The sequence below is a fragment of the Pieris rapae genome, chromosome 19 (assembly GCF_905147795.1).
Source record: "Pieris rapae chromosome 19, ilPieRapa1.1, whole genome shotgun sequence".
In the NCBI taxonomy this organism is placed as follows: domain Eukaryota; kingdom Metazoa; phylum Arthropoda; class Insecta; order Lepidoptera; family Pieridae; genus Pieris; species Pieris rapae.
This window is the reverse complement of record NC_059527.1, coordinates 258,026-283,935: the sequence shown is the minus strand read 5'-3', so window position 1 is coordinate 283,935 and position 25,910 is coordinate 258,026. Positions and strand designations below refer to the sequence as shown.

General features: G+C 33.2%; 1 protein-coding gene and 1 long non-coding RNA gene across 6 annotated transcripts; one reads left to right on the top strand and one right to left on the bottom strand.

The window, feature by feature from the left end:
• Positions 1-1,206: 1,206 nt before the first annotated feature.
• On the top strand, positions 1,207-23,190 carry LOC123690000. Of its 4 annotated transcripts, none has more exons than XR_006750843.1 (6): positions 1,207-1,380; positions 1,559-1,669; positions 9,556-9,675; positions 17,073-17,188; positions 18,152-18,390; positions 23,105-23,190. It is a non-coding gene; the product is annotated as an uncharacterized LOC123690000 (long non-coding RNA). The 4 variants fall into 4 exon arrangements; XR_006750844.1 differs by lacking the exon at positions 23,105-23,190 and adding an exon at positions 19,835-19,918; XR_006750842.1 differs by lacking the exon at positions 23,105-23,190 and having other exon boundaries at positions 18,152-18,780.
• On the bottom strand, positions 21,716-25,865 carry LOC110997901 (ionotropic receptor 75a). 2 transcript variants are annotated; one of them, XM_022266266.2, is made up of 10 exons: positions 25,653-25,865; positions 25,076-25,220; positions 24,557-24,652; positions 24,073-24,152; positions 23,591-23,718; positions 23,335-23,392; positions 23,147-23,262; positions 22,597-22,805; positions 22,291-22,338; positions 21,716-22,217 (listed from the first exon to the last, which is right to left on the bottom strand). In XM_022266266.2, exons 2-10 carry the CDS (start codon positions 25,191-25,193, stop codon positions 22,009-22,011), a joined length of 1,062 nt encoding a protein of 353 aa, XP_022121958.2. In that variant the 5' UTR covers positions 25,194-25,220; positions 25,653-25,865; the 3' UTR covers positions 21,716-22,008. The 2 variants fall into 2 exon arrangements, with proteins under 2 accessions (XP_022121958.2, XP_045488319.1); XM_045632363.1 differs by having other exon boundaries at positions 25,076-25,711.
• Positions 25,866-25,910: the final 45 nt, after the last annotated feature.

The window sequence follows — 25,910 nt, the reverse complement described above, 5'->3', positions numbered from 1 at the left end:
ATATAATTAAAAATAAAAAATCCATTCAATTTATAACAATGATTTTAATCTCTTTAATACGATTTATAATAGCTCTATTATCGAGTAATACTCCGACAGTTGAACGTAGCAGTTATCATGGCATTCCGTCCGAGTACACACAGCGGATTATTTGATTTGTTGTCACTTTATTCGCTAACATTATTGGCGTTGAAAAATTGAGACTACATTTTTGTTTTATTAATACGTAAAAAAATTAATATTTGTAGTTCGTCCAGCCGCGGTCCTATTGATCTATACCCCACTCTACTACTCGCTGTGCTGACGGGAACCTGATCGTGTGTGATAACAGTTATCATGGACCGATCAAATAAAAGACTCATTGTCTTCAATTCAGATTGCAATAAGAGACGCACTGGCGAGAAATGCTTCCAATGCTGCCTTGGTGAATGTGTAAATTTTTTAAGCTATTGTATAGATTTTATCACGGGCTTTGAGCGCGGCGACTGAATCAAAAAATTTCGTAATGAAATTAAAAACCTAACACGTTGACGTAATAGGTGTCAGTCCGGCAGTCCCCGAGTGCCCCACGTTTTTTTTTAGAAAATGAGGTGATATTCTATAAGGAATAAAACAATACACTATACAAATAATTGGTCCCCTTTGTGTCCATATAAATAGCAATTTAAATTCGTTTTAAAATAAGTTGCATTCTGAGTCTTGTAAATCGATTCAGTAAATAAGGACCCAGTTAAGCTCTTTGTAGTGAGCCTTTGATAAAAATTCAATTCTCCAACATTCACTCGATACTTTATAACATAGTGCATTGGATATACGATTATTTATATATTATACAGGCCTCTAAAGGTGATTTCATTTGTTTATTCTAGAACATAATGTAACTAAATTATTCACAATGCTTGTGTCCCACTTCTCAGTAAACTATGTGTGCATTTGTGTATGTGAATGTCCGATTAGCAACCATTAAATCCTTCAATTCTGTGCTTCAAGGTTTATTTACTGGAAAATAAAAATACTACGTTATTGAAAGATCCCTTTGCTTGTAATAATAATTATTTGCAACTTTCTGCTGCATTTTTTATCAGTAGCAAAGAGATAAAATATGGTCAAGTCGTAAAGAGCTCTGCGTCACTGCAGATACTGCTTAAAATATTATATATATTTGATAAAATAATAACCGTATAACCTACTTAATATTATGTCATATCGATAACGGTATCGAATTCAACGTATCCTGGAAGTTATTAGTAATTCTAAATTAAATTATAAAATCTTGAATGATATTAAAATATTGGCAGTTCAAGTCCACCCGTTATTATAAAATTGTGAATTTTTATATCGACGTTTAAAAGTTATGAAGCACTTAAAAGATGTTTAACGGTGAGTTAATTTAACTATTCATCAAATTCTTCCATTTTCTTAGAACTGGCGTGAAATCTCACGGGATCTTGTTTTATTCAGACAATGCACAGAGTAAAACATTACAGATGTTACCTGAAAATAAGTATAAAACTAAAATAGTTTGATATATTCACATATATATGTATATGTTTATTAGGGTTAAAAATACTAGTTGGCGCCTGGTAGATTGCTAGCTAGATAGATGGTACTTTCCTCGCTCGACGACTAAGTATCGCAATACATTGAGGAAATGCTGCCAGCCTTAAAGGTACACTGCACAAATTTTAAAAGTTGGGTCCCTACTCAAATTTTAAAATTGGTTTTAAGTTTTTTATATATTTTAAATAGTTTTATTATTACAATGTACTTTAAGAGAATTATGATTACTGCGTATTTGATGGATGGATGGATTTCATCCAGGACACCCTAAGCTAGATAGGCAATCCGCATGAAGCTTAAAAATATGATTGATCTCCACCGGCATATACTATTTGAAGTAGAAACATCCATGAGGTTTTTTTATAGTTTTTAATGGGATTAAATTAGTTCCTATTCTAAAACAATGTGTATGCCTAAAAAATACAAGAAAATTTGACATCACAAATTTAACACACTTACACATACACATAAATTACATTAGAACTTAAGCAAATTACCACAGATTACAAAGCGCAAACAGGAAACGATAGCAAATATACCAGTTTACATGATTTTTTTTTTAATTTAATTACCGTATGCGAACTTGTTAATCTTTATACGTCTCTATAAAAGGTGTACTCTTTGTTGGAGCGAAGGTAATTGAATCTCTGTGAGTAAGAGAGCCAATCCTCTTGTGAGATGACGTCGGGAAAGCATTTGCATACGCGACGCTGAACATGCACTGAATTACGAACGCTGTTTACACAATGCACATTTATATTATTTAACCCTTGATTAATAGTAAAATTGCGTTTATTAATAATAACTATGGTTACTATCTACGTATATATAGTGCTTTTGATTTTATAGCATAAAAAGTTTCAGTTTAAATGTACTAACTCTATTACTGCACTATTTACTAAATATAGCAAGAGACAATATAAAATTGAAATTTAAAAAATATTACATAAATCAAACAATTATGAAATTGTGCGCATGACAAAAATCAGACATCGTCATTTAATTAATATTCGAATATTGGAACACATCCTGTATTCGAATGAGAATTATTATCGTCAAGAACCGGTCTCATGCATCGGCTATCTATGAGGCGACAATGTTTCAATTGGTTTATTACGTTGTTCCTGCAATTTTGATGGTAAAAATGTTATATTGTATATTACATTATTATTTAATTATTTTAATAATATGTTCGACGTCCTGGTGGACAGAAAAACTGTGTCCAGGTTGTGTTTCCACCACACCAACTTCTTTCTATTTAAGATTATGTATACAATAAATAAATAAAATAAATATTTTCTAAATTATTTTTTTAAACAATAACCGAGCAAATGAGCCTACGGGACGCTCAAAAAGGGCAATAATCGCAGCCCATGGACATCCATTTTAGTGAGTGCGTTGCTAGCCTTTGAGGTAAGAATACTCTCTTACTCTCAATAATGGGTATCTCCCAAGGATCCCACCGAGAGACAATTCAGTTTGCTATTTCGCTAAAGAAAGTGTCTTGTGAAATTTTCCAGCCATCAAGGTGCTGATAAAATTTTGAATCAATACTATCTTAATAAAATAATAAATATTATGTTACGTTGACTTACTAAAGAGAAATTATGATAATTTTTAACCTCGATAAATATATATTTTAATTGTGATTATGGCTGGCGTTCGGGTCAAGTTAAGAGTTTATTAATTAATATAATGAATAACAATTTTGAAATCAAACCTTTGATGGACTTTGTTACTTTTTTCTACATTTAGATTTTTTTTTATTTTAGTAAGAAAAAGAAATTGTAGTATGACACTGGGCCTCAGGAAATAGGCCCAGTGTAATACGCCCAAAGCCCATAATAATATTAAATCATTTCATAGTTTCATTGTTGATAATTGACCTTGTCTACGTCGATCTGAAGGTACAACATGCACCGCTTGAGTCATTGTTTGTCGAAGGGCAATCATGCCCTCACTAAAGCTACAATTGTACTCCATATTACTGCACTTTTACTTTTTTGATAAACGTTGCATACTTGGATAGCTTATCTGTAGTAAATAAAATAATTTTAATTAAAATCACTTTTATACATTAAGCAATCTTTAACATTAATTAAATATTTAATTAATTTGTATTTCGGTCTCATAATATTGTTTTAATATCGAATTATATTATAGGTTTTTATTCAAAATGGATGGATTATGTCACTTGATTAAAAATTATGATTTAAATATTAATCATTTCAAAACTATGTTCGAAATAGAAATGTAATCAAATTCAGTATGGGATCTTAAAATCTACACGATGTGGAAAAACACCGTAATTTTCCATATCTTTCGTCTGTTATCTTCTCCCTAACTTATATTGAAAAACTTGAGGCAATCCATACAATTCCAGAACGTAATTGCTCGTTGAATATTAGGAATATTTTTTCGTATGTAAATGGTATCGTTGGGGGATATACTTTTGCAACTTTTGATTATCGGAATACAAAAATTAGTTATTACCTGAAATAAAAATACCAACGTATCTTACTGAAATTAAATATTATACATAAGTAAAACCTAGTGAATTAAAGTCCACTTGGATAGTACGTTTCTCCAACATGGCTGGCGAGGAAACTGATCCTGAGAATCCTTGATTTGATCCCAGATTAAAAATGAACATCTGAGGACTGATTTATGTTTGAAGCTGCAAATATAAAGAAATAAATATTATAGCTAATATTAAGACTCTCTTCAGATTTCATTCGAAAATTGACCAACCCTGCTCACGGGTCACGGTTGTTATAAACTTTTACAGCTGAAGTTGTGCGAAACACGAATAATATTGTGTAGATGTAAGTAGTATTTAAGATGTCTCTGAATAATAAATCAGATTTAAATATTGCTGTCTTATTGAATTTTTGCTTCCTTTCAAAGCGGCGAAGACTAAGTCGAGCCCTTAATTGTCTCGGTGAGCCTTTCAGATAATCCCACCACCTCGAACCTTTGATTCTACACGTAGGGCTCCGTCTATTACCTAAGCTCCCTTGGTGCAGACATCCCGTACTTATTTATATATTCACTATTTATGTGTTAGTGTACATCCGTGGGGTTGTTAGGTTTTGAGGTCTCACCTTCTTATATGTTTAGTCATCTAGTGCAGCTTGCTGCATAACATACTTATACTGCTGTTATTTATTACATAATTTTAAACATAAACGTATATTTCACAGTCTTCTGGCACTTCAAATTTATCTTTCATTTAAAATGAACATCCGTGAGCCGACTTTCGTTCGAAACTGCAAATTAAAAGGAAATAAATCTTACATCTATTATTAGGACTCAATGGCAGTCTTTTTCCCATTATCTAACAGCAGTGCCTAGAGTTCACATTGACCTAACGGTAGTTCAAAAGTTGTCGATGACTTAACAAGACAATTACACTTCCGAACTTACTTAGTACTTCGTAAATGTTTAACTTTATCATCAGTTTGAAACACACTGTCGACTAAATCTGGCTAGCTTTTAGTTCCTAATTTTATCGCCTTCGTAAAGTTCAATGCACTTTGTATAATGATTACATTGTTAAAGTTTTTATTGCATACGGCCTTAGTAGCTTATACTGTTGTGGGTTTAATTCCCGGATTAGTTTTCGGGTTGGAACACATAATGTACTCAAACAAAAACGAGGTTTGGATATATCTGCCCCTTTGAAAGGATTCAGAACTGTCATTTTTTACTGTTAACAAGAAAAAATAAGTTAAAATGTAGGTATTGCTTTTTTCTCTTTCAAAATATAGTAATGTTATGATAGCCTTTTATTTCAGATACCTTTACATTTCAACACATTTACGTTTCTATTCACCTATTCCCGTCTGCACTATTCCACTCTAAACCATATACCGGCTGTTTCCATAATTTGATCCACCTTCTAAATTTCCTTTCTCTTAAGCGTTTATTTTACCTTGTGCACCAGTTCAGTACTTTCTTGCTTTACTTTCCTATTTCTCTTGGCATATGCCGCGTCCCACTTAACATAAACACGCGTAACCATAAAATATCACTTAATTTACTAAATTCGACAAACACGAAACTTGGAATAAGACATGACGCGAGTGAGTTATAAAATGTCGATAGACGTAGAGGCAGTCATAAACATCGTCTTTTCTAGGATATCTGGTAAGGGTGAGACATAAGATATGGTATTAATCATTTTAATTTAATTTGGTTGACAGGTTGTAATACAAAAGTAATCGTACAGTAAAAAAAATTGTGCATATTAATGAGTAAAAATTTTAGCGTTAATAATGTTAGCACACTTTAAAGGATGGATTGAAAAAGAAGAGATATTAAATACTTGTATTTGTTTAAAGTTTGATTTAAAAAAATAATAGATTAACTATTTCATGTATAGCAGTGTGGACGCGCCGTAGCCCCGTCGGCTCGGTATTGATGTTAATGCATTTGAAATATTCACATTTGCTATCTTTTGGAAACGTTACGAGCTGTTACTTGGATTACTAATGCATTGAGAATTCATTTCTTTTCAATTTCTATTTTATACACTGAAAACAAAAATATACAGAATCTCTTAGTAACTTTATACACTGATACAATGTAAATTAATTATCTATAACATTAATGGAAGTTTCACGTTGTAATGGATTCTACTAGAATGAAACCAAAAACGTCTATAAATTAATGTGCATAACATGATTAACAGGAGACGGCAGTATTTGCCAGGGGATCGGGGATAATTGGAACTCAAATAAGTGGGACCCACGGCCGCCTTTGTAGGCACGTTCCAATTCGAAAGTAATCCTACGCTAAACATTTGTACGTCTCAATCGAGCTCTTACCACCGGACCTGACGAAGCCGAACCTTTCTGTTTTACAAGTGTTACAGTTGTTCATTGCGGGCTATGATTCTTAGCTGACTGGGATAGTGCAAGTAAAGGTATCAATGGATATTTTTTTAGTAAAACGTGTGGTTGTGTGGCAATAATTGACGAGGGTCCAGCGGTTATGAAAGAAAACAGCGGAGGCGCCTCGCGTCATTATACGCCAATGTAAATATTTACTCTTAGTTAAATGAATAAAATTTTATTCAAGGAAATTCACCGAACGATAATCGATTTAATTCGGTTTATTTTTTCATTTCTATATAACATGCTCAAAATTTGATTGTACTTTTTCATTTAGTTAACGTTCAGGTTAAGAGGTCAAAGATTAAAGAGGAGACCGTACTATGCTCTGATTTTTAATTCCGTAGAATTCTGACAGCTATAATTTTTTGACATGTCAGAGATTTCAAACCTTTTTTGTCAGGCACATTTCTAAATTTCACTATGAGTCTGAACATTTGAGTCTATTCATTCATTTTATATGAGATATATTTAATGAAGTGTGGTTTTTCATACATGAAATGTTAACATTTTATTTTTTTAGGCAGTTATGTAATTAAAGGGCTTTAAATCATAAACACGAATTTGATGATACTGAATAATATGTAGATGTCTCTGGGGACCTTGAATGGAACACCTCCAAGTGATTTTCTAAATATTAAAAAAAACTGTTGTAATGTATTGAAATATGTAAACAATCCGACATTTTCTACTTTTCTATTGGTGGGTAGAGATGTGACATTCTGCATTAAAAATAGGTTTTTAATTAATAGATTGTTTCTTTAGTATGAAAAATAAAAATTACCAAATTTTTATATTTGTCGAGTATTTCCTATTTTTTTCGGGTTTATAATATCTATTCAAAGTCATCACCAATTAAAGTTTACTCAATAAAGTGTTCGTGATATTAAAATATTTGTAATTTTTTTATTAAGTCACTTGAGCAAGTAAACATTTTTATTTACCTTTCTGTCGATAAAAAAAAACGAAGCATTTTATTTTTTATTTCCCTCAAATGGGTCAAATTTGTCCCTTTCTCGGCGTAGAACTTTTTTAGAAGCTACCCTTATGAAATTTCAGAATTCAGAATGAAGAATGTCTGAATGAAAAATCAGAATTTAGTTTAGTAATAAATATAATATCCTCTGAACGGCTTGCACGTCAATTTGTAGAACACTTATTTTATGTTCAACCCATAATAGATATTGTGGGGTTGTGTTTGGCGTAATACATAAGCCTATAGAGAATTTATATTTAATAATATTCCGTTTAATTTCTTCCTTAAATGAAAGTCCCTCTCATTTTTCTTTCAAATTATGTTTACACTGTGACACGAATAGAGACTGAAAGACATTTTAATATAAATGGTGCAAGAAAACATATTTTAATATCTATAGTCTATACTAATGCAAAGTTTTAAAAGGAAAACAATGTTCGAAAATAATTGAGTCAGTATTTTTTGTTATCAATTTCTGATAAGAATGATAATATCTTTTAAATGGTTGTGTCGATAGACCACTGTACACCAATGATAGTGCAATTATATTAATTTTATCTACCCATTATACATGACAAGCTAATAAATCTAATAAACACAATATTGAATGACTAAATAAGACAAGAATGCCTTAAGACATTCTTAAACAAATTTCCTGTTAACGAACTATAAGCAACAACCAGATTATATGTCGAATATTATTATTATAACTTTATTTATAACAAATCCACTTATCGATTATCAAGAAAATATGTGATAACTTCGAGATTATGTCGGAGAAAGAACATTGAAATAAATATAGACTGAAACGCTTGAATCTTCTAATTTATAATAAGCAATACTGATAAAAACACAATAATAAGCGGTCAAAATTTGAGATGGGTCGCTGTTCTACTTAAATCCCATTATATATAAGTATAAAAGCAATAATTAATAATATAACATAATATAATAAAGTTACAGTAACTTTTAAAGCACATTTTATGTGGCATTCAGTGTTCACATAAAATATACAAAACAAATGTTGTTATTGCATAAATAACTAAATATTTTAAACGCGTAATTAGCCCCAGCAGACAGCTGGACTAATTTTACATAGTAAAGTAAAACAATTTAACATCATAGATTCATAAACTGAAAACTGAAGAACACACTAGTAATATTTAACTTGCGTTAACTGTCTATATAATATAGTCTAGATTACTCATAAATCAGTATTGTGAGTATTGAATTGGATTTAAGCCTCCTAAAGTATAATTATTATAACTTAGGTTTATGATGTATATTAACTTTTGCAAATTAATAGATGAAATAAAACATCTTTTAACTAACAGTGAATTATGAAGAACACGAATGAACTGATCGACGTTCTCCTTTTTCGTTAAAACGACTAAAAGTTCGGTTTAAAGTTATAGTGTTCGCAAAGCCTGGCGCGTGGTAGGCTGCAAATATAGCCTTGTTGTTTTATTTTACTATGCACAATGTACTGCGGTACATTCTCGACACGTCCTCTTGGGGTTGGCGGTTTAATAAAACATGTTGTACAGCCCTCCCACTACCCCTCGCTAATGTATGCACACGCGGTGTCCCACAAGGCGCTAACATTCGTCCGCTACTCTTAATTACTTGTTTTGTTGATATGACGTGTGGATTAGGTTTTTATTAGCAAGTCTAGACCGGGATTTAAATATTTAGTCAACTAACATTTCATCTAGATGGAGGGGTAAATATAATTCATGTTAAAATATTCCTTTTTCTAATAGGTGAAACAGATAAACTAAAAAAATATATACGCTGATTAGTATCAAAATATTTACCTGTCATTTGTGACGTTTTATTACAATATTTAAGATATTAGATACATTTCCAATCTGACGACAACTGGCTTTCAACTCGCCAACGTGAAATTTAATTAAAACGACAGCTCGTTTACGTGTAGCAGTATGTATCACTGCACCTCATTAAAACACAACACTGGAAATGCCGCGTTTCAAACTATATTGCAATGAATTACATTTTTTCAATCTTATATTTTATACATGAGGTGATGGGTATTCACTTTCCACACATCTCTACAAGGATACATGTATAGAAGTCCTAAATGTTGTTATGCATTTTTTGCAGAAGTCGGAAGTTGGAAAACTCAGCGTCTATGAAACTGGACCATCAGCAAGTACCCGATGTCAAGAATTATAAGGGCTCAACAATTGCTCCCAGATCTAGGCTTGGTCACCATTAAATAAAGTAAATATACGCAGCTTAATTAACTATACAGATATAATAATAAAAAACAAATGACAAATCAAATGATATGAACAATAAACTAAGCGATCTTGTTCCCCAAGAAGTGAAATTTGGCGCAGGTCCAAACGAGACCTCATAGTTGATGATTTCATGGTGTAATACTGAGCATGTTCACTAGATTTTTATGTGACCAATAACTAAAATAACGATCGTTTAATAGCTTCTCCACAAAAGCGAAAAAATCTCTTACACTTAGGAAGACTCGTTTAATTCAAACCAAAATTAAAAAGAGGAAACATCGTATTTTTGTTTGTAAAAATCAAATCAAAATATAATTAATTCCTACAATTATTAACACAAAATTTAAAAAAAAAGGCTTTATTTATTTCCGAAACACGAAGAAGAAACATCAATTCATGTGAAGTCGGGACAGAACGCGAGTTAGCTTGTGTTTTTGCAATTAACATAATAAATCAATATTATTTTTTTATTTCAAAGGTTTTTTGAAATTATTTATAAACATGTGAATTTTAGTTTTATCTCTCGACTTTTAATCTTGAGTAATTCTTTTTAATGGATTAGTTAAAATTTACAACCGCATTAGTTGTGGATAAAGATAACTAATGTAAATCAACAGGATAATGCTGTAATTTGGTAAAACCGTGTTTTTCATTGTAAGTCTTTTAACATAAACGATCGTTCGATTTTAATTGCTATAATCGTTTTAATCGCCATATTATATCTTTTCTTTAGAATCGTATTTCTTACTAATAAATTAATAACCATACCTATGGGCTCTTTACTCGCTTGTCAAAAATAACACAAGTACAGTTCCACATACATCTCTTGGCGGGTGGCTTAAGTTGGCACTACCCTCGCCACTTTGAAATGTCAGACTAACATTGTTTATTTTCTGACTTTATTGTTTATTATTAACATTCTTTCTTTCTTTCAATGGCAAAGTTTAAATCATCGAATGGTTCTGATTGCTAGGTATCTTAAAATATATTATATTAATAATATAGGTAACAAAACCTATCATATCAGTTGATCTTAAGTTTGTGTCACTTTTATTGAAGCCTAGAATTGTATTTTCTAGATATAGTATACTAATATCCAAGACAGCGACGCTCTTTCCGGCCATGAAAAGTATGTGGCACTGTAAACTCAGCACAGTGGAGATAATTATTAACTATCTCTTTGGAAATCGCACCTTAAACATTATTTGAAAGAATATTATCAGTGTATATTATGACAGGCTATTTCTATTAATGTCTAAGATCCATTTTGTAATAATATTGTAAAAGTTTCTTTTGTCGCTTATCCTCAAACCAAATCCATTACGTTATTCGCTTAATATTATTAATGTTCTGTCCTTTCATTCTTTATTTGAAAAAGTCCTTTGACATCTAACATTGAGACTTGGTAGGATCGGTCCACATAAAAAGTCTAAAATGATTAAATTGATAACTTGGCTTTTTTCTGAAGATTGGCCCAAACAGGTCTTATCTAACAAAGCTTTTATAAAAGACCTATGTATGGCTTAGAAGTGAACCCTTTCAGAGCAAAGATCAATGGATCTCGATAACGTACTAAACTACGAGATGTAGCGATTAAGACGAGAGCTGTTTTCGAGTCATCAATAGAAATAAACCTCCTTTTATTTATGGCTTTTTATAAGTCTAAAAGTGTTTATTTATTTAGTTCAATTTTTGTGGCTGGTTTTTCGTCCGTCTAGCGTTTTACCAATATTAGGTAGTGCATCTCTTTGCTTTACCTTGTTTGTTGGTCGTTATTCAACCTTCAGTCATGCCCCCCCATCTCCATATCAGTGGTTAAGCACATCATTTATTCTTCGTTAAAATAATTTGAACAATATTGTAAGCTCTTCCCTTATGCCTTGAGTGACAGACATCAGATATCGGTTGGGAGTCGCAAATAAAATGGTAACAAAGTGAAAAGCCGTGGGCTTGAGCCAGCAGTGGAGCGCTCCCGAACTTTTAATGTTGTGCGGTTTACATTCCGCGCCTTGCTTTGATTTACAACTTTGATTTATCGCGCCCCATAAGCGCTTTTGTTCGCTTTGTTTCAAATCTGTTTGCTATCTAGATTTAGTAGTGCTTTGCGGCTTTTCAAGTGCATATATTACGTTCAGTACTCTGTCGTATCTATAACATGTACTCTTTAGCTCCTAAAAGAAGCTAAGTGTAAATTTTAGAGTCAAATCAATTAAGAACGATATTAAAATTATACAACGCTTTCATAACAAACTGAAACGCAATATAAAATTCCCTATAGGTATTTGTGAAATAGCGCGCTCTGAATATCGAGTTTGTAATTGGAAATTGATTGCAGAGTAATTATCCAATGCTCACGTTCCTGATTACGTCTTGTTAGTGACGGATGAAAAGGGCTTCAAGCTTTTGAGTGGAGCGAATGAAGCTGTATCAGTGCTCAGCTAATGCGTAGGAAGGTATTGCTAGCTTTAGTAGGTTATGCAAGCTATGGGTGCTGATAACTTCAGGTAGTCATGATATTTAATGAGGCATTTTACAAGTGAGCCTATGGGTGTTGTGCTGGTTAAATGTTATGTTCTTCCAGCTTGTCAGTAATTACTTATGCTTTTCGTAAAGCCACGTGTTTTTATATAAAAGCTTGCCAACGCTTGGCATACTGTAGGTACATGACATACACGAAGAGATCATATAAATATTAAACAAATTAATTATTGAACAAAACAGACACAAAAAAAATAAAAAATACTAATAAGAAAACAAAATTACAAAAAAACTACATATATAACATGTTAGTTGAATGTGGGCAAAAGATTTTTATATGAAAAAATAATATTGTTTACAAATAAAATTAAGAGATCAAACAGATTTTGGAATATCATACCGCGGCTGGCAAAAATCATATATTAAGTCTTAATAACTATTACTGATTTTTTTTAATTGTATATGTTAAACTGAACGCATCCACTTAATATTATGTAATCTGTATCTGTCAATGTTGTCTGTTATAATAAATATATCGCCCCTGTCTGTTCCAAGATGTTGAGCGGTTCGCACCATTGTCTAACTCAGCTGTTTTATTTATTTCTCTTTACTAAATTCCTACTCTAAAATAGTTTGTAACAGGTTATGGGCCCAGACGCCCGGATAGAAATAGGGAAGTAGGATTTATAAAGTGATAGGCATCACGTTGATGCAAATTGATTTCGTGATACGTCGCGACGTCATTAACTTTTCAGCTTACAATGGCGGACCCCCGTTTTGCTCAAATTGATCGTTTGGCGGGCCGTGATAATTATCCTACATGGAGTTTCGCGGTGAAAACCTTTTTAGAGCATGAAGATTTGTGGAAATGTGTCGAGACATCGGGCATGGCTTTTACGAAGACCGAAGATACGAAGGCAAGGTCAAAAATAGTCCTTCTAGTTGACCCTATGAACTATGTTCATATCCAGGATGCCACCACGGCTAAGGAGGTATGGGATAACCTGAGAAAGGCTTTTGATGACTCCGGCTTGTTGAGGAAGGTAGGTCTTCTGCGAGAACTAATTACAACAGATCTGGAAAGTTGTGGTAGTGTTGAGAACTATGTCAACAAAATCATCACATGTGCACACAAGCTTCGTAATATAAAATTCATTGTAGATGATGAGTGGCTCGGCACATTATTATTAGCCGGGTTACCAGAGTCATATAGTCCTATGATTATGGCTATGGAAAGCTCAGGTGTGTCCATCACTGCTGATTTAGTTAAAACAAAGATTTTACAGGATGTAAAGTCTCCGGACAACTCATCTGTTTTTTTTTCAAATTTCTACAAAGGCAAGGCAAAGAATAGTAAATGTTCAGGTTCTAAAGCAAATAGTAAAGGTCCCAGGTGCTTTAGGTGCAATAGGCATGGTCATTTAGCCAAATTTTGTGCCTCAAACAGCTCAAATCAAAAGAATAAGTCTGAAACTATTAATACTTCTTCTAGCTATGTTGCAGCGTTTCCAGCCTCACCAGGCCTAGAGAGTGGATGCTGGTACATTGATTCAGGAGCTGCAATGCACATGACAAACAAGAGAGATTGGCTTTATGACTACGGACCTGCTTTAGTAACAAACATTAAAGTTGCAGACAACAAAATATTAACAGTAAAAGGCTGTGGTAAAGTAAATATAGAAACATATGATGGTGAAAGTGAATTAAAAATTGGTACAATACAAGTAAAAAATGTTTTATATGTGCCAGATTTGGCTGTTAATCTTCTGTCAGTCCGCCAAATGACACAGAATAACTGTCAAGTAAAATTTAGTAAGAATACATGTAATGTTTATAAAGAGTCTAAATTAATTCTCACTGGATATATAAAGAACAATTTATATGTGGTTCATAATGAAACTTATGCTTTGATGTCATCTGTACATCTATGGCATCAAAGGATGGGTCATCTAAATTATAATGATCTTCAGAAACTTAATGAGTCTACAGATGGAGCAGATATAGAATCAAGTAGAGAGGAGCATGTGGTATGTAATACTTGCTTAAAAGGTAAGCAAACAAGGCAACCATTCAAACATGCTGGCACAAGGGCTTCCGCCCTCCTGGAGTTGGTGCATTCAGATGTATGTGGGCCAATGGAGGAAAAGTCTCTCGGTGGTGCCAGATATTATGTCACTTTTGTCGACGATTGGTCTAGAAAGGTATTTGTTTACTTTATCAGCTCTAAATCACAAGTACTCGAAAAGTTTAAAGATTTTAAGCTACTAGTAGAGAATCAATTAAATGCTAAAATTAAAACACTAAGATCTGACAATGGAAAGGAGTATGTCAATGAAGCATTTGATAAGGTTTGTAGGGATTCTGGTATCAAACGTCAACTCACTATACTCTATACCCCCGAACAGAACGGCATGAGTGAGAGGATGAACCGAACTTTAACAGAACGTGCTAAATGTATGCTTATTAATTCTGGCCTACCTAAGAAGTTTTGGGCTGAGGCAGTAGCCACCGCTGCATATGTTATCAATCGCTCACCAACAAAGTCTTTACAATATAAAACTCCTGAGGAATTATGGTCCGGCATTAAACCTAATATCAGTAACATTAAAGTGTTTGGTTGCAGAGCTATGATGCATGTGCCAAAGGAGAAGAGGTTAAAATGGGACTGTAAGTCAAAAGAGCTTATATTTGTAGGTTATTGTTTAGAGTCCAAGGGTTATAGATTGTTTGACAAAACTGAAGGAAAAGTAATGAGAAGCAGAGATGTAATCTTCCTAGAAGAAAGTGTAAATAAAGATTTTGCTTTTCTACCACTTACTGAATCGCAAGTAGTTATAAATGAAGATAATTTAGATGATACTACTGACATGACTTTAAAGGAAATTGATAGTGCAGTCTGTGCAAGTGATGATGATTATGTCCCGGAGCATTCTATATCCAGGAGTGAATCACCTATAAACAGAATTAATTTAAGGCCTAGAAAACACAGAGCTATGCCTACCTTCCTCTGTCAGAATGAAATTGAGAAATCTATTGAGCCAGATCCTGAAACATTGGAATGCTGTTAAGAGGTTATTTCGATACTTACAAGGTACAAAGTATCTACAGCTTGTATACAAAAGTAATGTTGATGAAGAAATCACTGGATACTCAGACTCTGATTGGGCTTCCTGTACTGAAGACAGAAAATCATGTACTGGATACATTTTTAATTTCCAGGGTGCAGCGATATCTTGGAATTCAAAAAGGCAGCAAACTGTTGCCTTGTCTACTACTGAGGCAGAGTATATGGCGCTCTCAGCTGCTACTCAAGAAGCTATGTGGCTGAGACAGTTGCACTGTGAACTGTGGCCTTCTTTAAAGGTTACACCTATTACTTTGTACTGTGATAATCAAAGTGCTATTAAACTTACAGGTACTTACAGTTATCATGCTAGGAGTAAACACATTGATGTTCGTCACCACTATCTGAGGAACAAAGTTGAATGTGGTGATGTCAAGATTGAATATGTGGGCACTGATTCGATGGTTGCTGACTGCCTCACCAAAGCCCTACCGAAGCCCAAACACCAGCACTTCCTCATCGCTATGGGTTTGCGTTCAAGGGAGGATGTTAAACTGAACGCATCCACTTAATATTATGTAATCTGTATCTGTCAATGTTGTCTGTTATAATAAATATATCGCCCCTGTCTGTTCCAAGATGTTGAGCGGTTCGCACCATTGTCTAACTCAGCTGTTTTATTTATTTCTCTTTACTAAATTCCTACTCTAAAATAGTTTGTAACAGTATATATAATATAGTCTATAGTTTATACACTATATTATGTATTAATAGGTATAAGGTAGAGGAACCGTCACCTCTTAACTTTACTTGAACAAATAACGTCAAACAAAACAAACCTGAGCGAATTTATGTCCTCGTAACTTGATATATAAATAACTGCTCCAATTACGTATTTTTTAGAAATGAAATTATCTTTTTGCGCAATAAAGTTGTATAAAAGAGAATCAAGATAGGGCTATCATTCACGGGGCGTGTATTTTATAATAGTGCGTGTAAAAGTTTTATGGCACATAAAACTGGACGTCAATATTGACGTGGAGTGGCTCCGACGATTGATATTTCACGTACACAGATAATGAAATTATAGATGTTTTTTCTTTATACAATTTGTATTCAATCCTTGAGATACATGATTGTGATAAATAAAAAAGCCTATAATAAAACAAATAAATACAACATTTTTGTTACATTTATACATATTCTTCTTCTTTTAATCTCCATTACTGGATGTTGACTGTCAGTCTAGAAGCGTGTCTTGTCATGTGCCAGATGCAGCAAGTCTTCCGGAATCAACGCACTCAACGTTATGATTTCTATATACAATTTTTGCTTTAACATACATGTTAACAGGTAATACTTTGTATATAACAAACATAATCTCGAAAGATATGCCTAAGACCAATGTCCAGTTGATCCGGTTAATAAAATAAGTTTCAAATATGGAAAAAGGGTGAAGGTTCATTTTCACGCATGGGTGCGCTGTACTATGTAATCAGAAGATATGAGAGTCGCATCGGTTTTATGATGCGGACCTCCGAGGGTCCACCTTGTTTACAACTTATGAGATTATTCGGATTTATATTAACTGTTTTCTTTTACGTGAAAACAAAGTTGTAGCGCACTTCAACATACGATAGGTTCCAACCATCCAAGGGAATCTGTGCATTGTCATCATTACAACAACAAAATATGGAATTATGATTTTGTTGTTGTAATCTGTACTATCGAAGATGATTCAGCGTTTTTACTTAAGGATTAGCCATGTTATCTCTGCATTTTAGTAAATAGATATAAGTATAAAATAAATAAATCAGTGTTTACAATTTTTTTAGGTGCCTGACTCGCGTCGTACACTTTTTGGGTCTAAAGCATGTCGGTTTCCTGACGACGTTTTCCTTAACCGTTCGAGCGAATTGAAAATGAAAGTTGCTATTCCATATAGTTATAAGTATATATTATTTATTATTTTATTTTTTGACATGTTTTTATTTTTTTAATATACGTGTATATATTAAACAGTGAGGCTATTAACGTATTATTTTAAAATTCATGCTTTCACTAAATACCTTGTAACAGTAATAAATAGCATCTGTTTCATAGTTTAATGATGAGTTGTTAGCCTTCTTAAGGTCAATTAAATAATTATAAGATTTGTGCATTAGTAAACCAAGACCTTGACCACTGAGTCGTAGCAGCAGCAAACAGATAGCTGGTGATTATGCATCGAGTGCAACAGACACGTCATATTTGCATACAGATGGAAAGTGACACAAAATGTTTTATATTACTTAAACACGTGCCTGTGCTACGTCTCTGTCATGGCCAACGTTTTATTAATGGTTGGCTGAATCTTGCATCATATCCCATTTTCAGTTACAGTTCAAAAATGTGTTGGATGCTTGTTTCTCGCTATCATTATGCTTGTTTAATTATTAATTGAAAAAATGGTCGGTCACTGTCATCTTACTACTTCCTCATTCTGGTTCCCTAAAATATAGTTGCAGATAAATCGTGGGATGTGACAAAGCCGTGCGCACAATGCCTAGGTAGCAATTGTATGGCATAACAATGAGGGAATGGCCTACCCATTACATATACATATAAGCTAAGGATGGATATAATATCTGTAATGTTTAAAATATTAATATGTTAATGTTTACATTGCGGATAATTTCAAAGACTTTAGAAGATTTCCTTAATATCAATGCGTGTAACACGAAAATATACATATTAAGATACCCCAACCCAAAATGGAAAAATAATTTAAACTTAACAGTAAAACAAATTGTATTTAAATCAGTTTCTTTAGACATATGTGAATTAATGTGAAATTTATTTTAACGTACCATGCAAACAATGAGCGTTGACAAGAGCGATACTTAACCGTTTTCAATTACCCAAACCTTTTAAGATATCGGAGAAGACAAACGCAGTGCATCCCGAAGCGGGTGATATTCAATGAGGGCCTTCGGGAGTAAACAAGAATTGATCGCATCATTTATAACGTGCGATTTAGATAGCCCGCCGACGGTTCCATTATTCAACGCTCGCGGCACGTCAAACCACTCTTAGGGATCCTCATAATGGGGAAGTCTGTGCAACTTCGATGCTCTGGATTGAACTTAAACTTAATTCCACAAACAAGTTATGGTATGTATCCTTCGTGCTGTACGATTTCTGTACTTTTGATATTTTTTTCGTAATTGGCACCGTATGGACGAAAATTTTTGCGCATATATAAGTGATTCGAATACCCAAGCGCAAGATAACGTTGGTTGAAACTCCCATTCAAAATACATCGTTTATCATTTGCTACTATGCACAAAGTAATGATCATACTACGTCATCAAAAGCAATATCTACTCGTTAATTATTATTGGAAACATCTGTCGGTGGAGGTTGTAACTTAGCATCTGGTGAGCTTACCGACTGTTTGCCTATTTTATTTAAAAATTTAAGTGAAAACTACAGGTTACTCTAGTAAAGTGTTCAGTTTGTGTGTAGATCCCCGACAATGATTTGCGAGAGCGCGGCCCATCAAACCTCATTCCTTTATTGTTTTTTTATGGTCTTTGAGAAATTGTTTTTCTCTGCTCGTTTCGCGTTTTGTGAAATGACAGACCCTTTCTGTTTTTGTATGCCCACCTGCAATATATTGACATATTGATTTTAGTGAAATATATTTCATCACCACAACACAAACATACACAGTATACAAATGTCACACATGTTTAATTAACTCGACCGGAAGTCCGTTTCCCAGGAAATCAGTTAATATCAGATTGATAGGCATTGAAGGCTAATCACTTGCCTCCAAAATATCAACGATAAAAATCTATGAAAAAATCGAGATAGCTGTTTGTTGATCAATACGATTACGGCCTCTAAACTATAAATAATATTTAAATGTTTTATATTTATTGAAGTTATTCTTCTTTTGACGCGTTCGGGAAAAATAATGAGCGTTAATTTTCACGATGCGTTACAAAATCCCAGACCCGCACACCGTCACAAAGAAACCGACACCCTGAAGTTTTCACATTTTAAAATAAAATAATATCCAACGTCTTAATGTCTTTTGTAGTAGGAATACACTATACATACACGTAGGAATGTTTTTTTGTACTACAAGACATCATGTAGTTTTTGGTAAAGATTCCCAAAACTTCCTTATTATCTCTCCACAAATAAGTATTATATAACGTATTTTTTGCAATTTACTTTAAACACTTTTTGACGCGATAAAGTCTAATAAATAGATCAACGCTGGAAACATTGTCTTTCACCTGAGCACGATTGGCCTGAGTGTTTGGGTTTGTGTCGCATTTATCACAAGTTGTTGCCCATTGCTAATAACAATTTAAGTAAAACAATATTTTAATTAGCGAGTGCAAATATATATTAATTTATCGGAAAAAAACAATAATTTTCAAATTAAGTCCTTCTTTGTATTATCAAAATAATGATAATTTAGTTTAGTAGTAGCAATTTTCCATCAATGTTTTCTTATTATCATGTAAAATTATCGTTTTTAAACCAACCGACTACACAGACAAACATATTTTTATTTCCAAACACATTACCCATGCCACAGAATCTCCAAGAGCAATATGAAAACTGCCACCATAGAGATAAATGCCAGTAGAGCAAATGCTGGAGCTGCCTGCCCGAGCGCAAGGGCCCGTGGTGTACTCCCCGAGCAGGTTGCGATGAACCCGGCCACGCGCGCCTGAGCAGCTTTTATATGGCCCCTCTCATTAAGACGCATTAAACTATAAGACATTATATTTAAGTTACATAAGAATTCATGTGATACTTACGTGAAGTATATAATATATATGTGAGGTATCAATAATCCCTACATGCTGACAACTTGTACGAGCTGCGTAAAGGTATATTTAAATGTTATAAACGAAGAGAAAAGAAAGAGAACCTATCAACTCACTTAAATTTTTTTGGTAATCAAATTAATACAAAAATACATAATTTATTGATCTATTAGATGTCTGGTCAGTAGTCATGAGTTTAACGGGTGACCCCAACTGGATTGTTATTAAATGTATAAATAACACTTGTTAGTATGTATAGTAGCAAACTTGAAAGGTGCTGAAACTATTAAATGAATAATGTTTGACAACACAAAATCATATTTTATATTTATTTTTTGTTTTAGAAAAGAGTGAGAGACGTCTTCAATAACTTTATTATCTTCTTCAGACATACTCGAAATTTGTTTTAATTATAAATTTATAAAAAAATAAGTAAAAAATGAATAGTCTTTAACAGACTAAACAGGCGCTTAGGCTTTAATCAGTTCATTAAGTTTTAGATATAGATAAGATACTACATATATATTATCGTATTGATAATGTAATTATTAATCTTCCTTATTTAAAACATAATTTATCTTGTATATATCTATATCACTATCGTCTGGAACATTATAGAATCTGAGACCAAGGTTTATGGTTCTAGAATATTTTTTTTTGTGGAAATTACCTCCAATTGAAGAACTCTTTATAAGAGCTTCTCTTCTGTGTCATGATATAGACGGGCGAGGGATATATCATGGGTAATGATCCCAGTCGGCACAGTTCTGAGTCGACAAATGTACGTGAGATTGTTTGATACGCGGAGTAGGGTTCTGTGTGATATGCGTATTCTGTGGAAATTGTATTTTCATTCAATGTCATGTATTCAGTAGTGAATAACAAATATTTTACATAATTGAAACGCGGCATTGCGTTTCCTATAATAATTATATGAGTGTTTAAATATTTCGAATTTTTACATTGTAATTTAATTTTAATTATTTTGCTAATAAAGTTGGTAGTTTTTCGATCAAACATCTTCAACTTCCTTTTATTAAAAATGTAATTGATTCATACTCCTAGTATCAGGGGAACAGAATCTTAAAAATATCTGATTTGAACTTTTGAGTCCTGTAAAACAGCACGAAGTAGTGGAGTTAGTTAAAACGTTGTATGTATTTTGTTATCGTGTTACCTCCTGTCCGAATGAGCTCAATTCCATACTCGACAGTTTGATACAAGTCCTTGGTCCGCTTTGTCTTTCTCACCTTTTCTCTCAGTTCATCCTCTTTTGGGTCCTTATATCCTTTATAGTAAAAAAAACCTGCGTCCTATGCATAAAATACATTTATAATTACATTTATCTTTTTCCAAGGACGTTATCTTTATCAAATGCAAAAAAAAAAAATTAGAAACTACAGAAAGGTTAAAGCGTCAAAGAATTCTGTTGTAAGTTGCGGACTGAAATATCATTTAGCAACCAACGTGCCGTGCCAACAACAACATAACGTAAATCAGGATAGAAGTAAATAATTTTTCAATGGATTGAAGCTTTTTTTTTTCATTTTGCATTTGCTTCATTTATTATAAACTTATAATACTTTTACATAATTTAATTTTTTTCCGACGTTTCACGTGCTTTACAGCGTGCGTGGTCCCGATAACTGAAGACAAAGGGGTTGTTGAATGTCAAGTTAAGTCAAGTTTATATATAGCTTCAATTCGTTGAAAAGGGTTTTCTTTAAATATGTAAATGTAATGACAATACTAGGATAGAAGAAGTCATACAATTAACAACTAATGTGTGTCCTCCATAACGGGTGCGGGTGGCATAAGCTCTCAAGCTCAAGACTAACGTACAAATTACAATCAATAAGTCCTCAATGACAAATATTACTATAGATCACAAAACAGTACAATAACCTAACAGAGAGATAACAGAATGCCGTTCCTTAAATTAAGATAAATTGTGACTATTTACCTCAAACCAGCCTGTTGTGTATCCAATATTCTCAAAAATAAGCTCAAAGTCACTCCTAATAAGTCCATCTATATCTGACAGAGTGGGTGGCGCGGCACTGAGAAGCCAAGATACTACGCTACTTGTATAGTAGTTGTATAGTAGCATACTTGTCAAGCCTATGACTAAAAGAGTCACACGTTGGCCTATAAAGTACGTTAATTTATGATACAAATGTAATTTGTTTGTGCTATAGAACTGTAGAAACCTTTTTTCTACCTTGACTCGAATATCGGTGTTCAACGATGCCTGTTCCCTCTTCGTAACCTAAAATATTATAGACATTAAGGCTGTAAATTCAATTGCGATTGCGATTTAGACTGCAGAGTTGAGGTTTTCGCACCGCGCAATGAGTGTCAGCACTATGTATATATGTATATGAAGGGAACATCATCAAAATTCTGTACAAAAACGTCGATGTCGATATCACTATCCCAAAGTTATACAAAAGGGGCGGGGCGCGCAGCAATACGAATGTTTCTTGATTATTATTAAAAATTTAATTGTTTAAAAATGTATAAATACCCTGTTGACACACCGCTCCCAGTACACTAAGCATAGCATAGACCGCTGGCCTAGGCCTGCGTTCCAAAACAGCTGCTACAGCCAACACCAGGACACAAAAGGTACCAGCACCCACAGAGCACCACCAAACCGCTGGGGAGAGAGGAGTCAGAAATCTGTTCTCATAGTTACCTACGCCTTTATTTGGTATAAGGTAGAAAAATCGGGATCTGAAAGGTCGAAATTACTTTAATACGTATTACTAAAGGATTTATATAATATAAGGTACACAAATAATATTTATTGGTTTTAACTTAATGTCCATAGCAAAATAATCATGAGCTTACCCCACGTACACACCATCACCTACTTACCATCACACAACACCGACCAATAAGGTACCTCTTAGTTAATAATGTTTATTGTTGTCATTTTGTAAATTTTTGAACCTTTTTGTAGGTAATTGTTATGAATTCTATTTCTGGGTATATTTTCAGTGTATATAATATATAATTTTTATTTGTTGCAGGGTTACGAAATAAATAATTAAGTATAAATGATAACAACTTACTCTATCTGTGTGACAGGTGGGTTGAAAATGTCCACCCATTGAAGTCGCTCCGAGGTGATTCTGGCTGAAGTGCAGGAGAGATCTTGTTGACCCCAGTACAGCGAATTTGTCACTGCCTTCGCAATATCATAATCTACCTTTCATTTAAACTGGTACAAGATTTAACGCCTAATAAGTAAGCAACTTACCAAAGAAGCGTTTTTGTCTGGAGGTCCGATCCATCTTCCAGCTACAGTATAGTTAAACCTATAAAACCATTGTGTCTTTGAACCATTAAAGATTAACAATTATACATTAAAAATAAACAAGTATTTTATAATTGACATGATGGCATCGTATCAGTTTGGAAATTTACAGAAAAACAATACTATATAATAATACGCAGAAAGTGGCCGTTAAGCATTGACTTAGTCTTAAACGAAAACAGTAATTATAAATCACTACCTAAAGTTGTGTCTTTCCTTTAAAACGTCAAGTAGGATCGCAGCTGTTTTTGTAAAAACTGATATTCCCTTTGTATAAGATATGCTCGTAAGCATGTCTGGCTCAAATGTTTTTGGCTGACCCACGACCTAAAATAATCATAGTATGTAAATACATTTTAAATAATGTTTGTTAAAACAGGGTACTACTATTGGTCTTGGCCTCGGTTTTCCGAAGCTGTAGGTACATCTGCAGGACGTAGCGTTTCTAAAGAAAAGAAATATGTTTGTGAAAACTGGGTTTTGATCACACGAACTCAGGGTTAATAGTGGCATTAATATCAACAATGTTCATATGATCTAACTTCGTTAAATTTAAAAATCGACGCACCATTGCTCCTAATGCACCATAGATTCGTGTTATGTCCACCATGTACTTATTACATTCAATACTTAAAACCCTGTGTAATGAATAATAACTCATTTGAATAATATATAACGTACCACAGTGACAACTCGAAACGTCAGATTGTGGAAATCCCAGCGATCATAAAATTTGTATGATTTCGATGAAATCTTCAAACCTAAGTGGATCAGAAAGGTTACATTTAAAATTTTAGGGCTTTACTACACAAAATACATAGTAAAAGTGCTTACAAAATTATTTCTAACTAGTTAATGGTTTCGGCAGTATTGAATTTGTGAGTTATTTATAAATTAATAGCGTATTTCAGTTAGTCTCGGGAATGCAATTTATTAGAATATAATATATTCTCGACAGTTCAATGTAAGATATTCAAGTTGTATTAAGTGCTTTATAACATTTTAAAGTGGCGATGGGTCTATACTTTGGGTTATTACTAATATATATGTCTTTGTTAATTAATAATTTTAAATGTGATTAAAAAAAAATTAATCAACTCTAATCATCATACTCTACATCTCAAAATTTACAGACTCTAATAATAATGAATTAACATATTCAGACCGTTTGTCTGGTCCCAAGCCCCCAAGAATTTTCTCTCCAATTCGTTTCCCTGTATCTTGCCAAAGTTAAATATATCCGTTAGCTCGTAACGGCTTCCTGCAAAATAAAACCGAACGACTATTACCGATTTTCATTGAATTGTCATTGGCGCATTTGCATAATATTTTTGGGAATCGCTTTATTAATTCTGATTGAATATGTACTTATAGCAAAAGATGATTTTTTAAAGTATTTTATATAAGCCCATAAACGGGCCTCAAAGAAACCTCGACAATAAAATGCAATCGGGACCTATCAACAGACGTGACAGAGTATGTACGATCGACTGGAATTGATTACACAACAAGATTACTTTTTTTATAGTTAAATGGCCGAGATTAAATAAGGGTTGACACAATTATTTTAATTATAGTGGATTTTTTTAGTAAAATGAGGCCCACGGCACTATTTTATGGTTTAAATGAGAAGGGTTGACAACTTTGTCCTTTTTATCAGCTATAATAATTACAGAATTTTTACCCGTGAAAGTAGCTATTGCAACATCGGAATCGACACTCAAATTCATTTGTAGCATCATATCATCAATAGTCATGTTCCGTGTAGCACTGGTGTTCTCTAAAATGAGCCAAATATGCATGGCGTCGAACAGACCGCTCTTCGATGACTGTAATGACGTCATTAAATTGTTAGCTATGATCATTTACAATTTGTAAAGCTTGGGTCGAATCCGATCTTTTAAGACACTTATTTCTGCTTTAAACGTACTTAAGTTGATTCATAGAAATGAACCAACTCAAGTACGTACTGTATAACTAAAGTATGTGGTAAATCTGTTACGAGGCTTAAATTATCTGCATCTATATTAATATTGTAAAGAAAGGTTACATTATTTGGACCGATTAAATATAAATCTTTCACCATATTATTTTATCCTTGATGAACATTGGCCATCAAAAATATCAATTTTTCAAAATTCATTAGTGTTTTTATCGAGAAAGTTTATAGGACATAGAACATCATGCTTCGACCGAATAAACGCTGATGAAACCTAAGAGCATGTCTAGTTTTCTTTAATTATAAAAATTTTATGATTTACCTTATCTAGAACATTATATGTGTTATCACATGATCCGTTCAATAACACACCGACGGGAACAGAGTGTTTTCGTAATACACTTTCTATTTTCGTTATATCTTTATTAATCCTGCACGTTGATATTCTGACATTGTTATCAATGAATGTGTTACAAAAAGTTAATTCGTCTGAAAAGATTTATTTTAACATTTATATTTTAACATTATAGGATATGTGCTTCATACTCATAGGCTACCGTTAGGAGAAGTGCAATGCAGA

Coding starts and splice junctions, on each gene's coding strand:
- LOC110997901 (XM_045632363.1), bottom strand. CDS start 25,256: ATGATCATAGCTAACAATTTAATGACGTCATTACAGTCATCGAAGAGC. Junction 23,263..23,334: donor CAGACAAAAACGCTTCTTTG/GTAAGTTGCTTA, acceptor GATATTGCGAAG/GCAGTGACAAATTCGCTGTA. Junction 22,218..22,290: donor ACACCGATATTCGAGTCAAG/GTAGAAAAAAGG, acceptor CGTACTTTATAG/GCCAACGTGTGACTCTTTTA.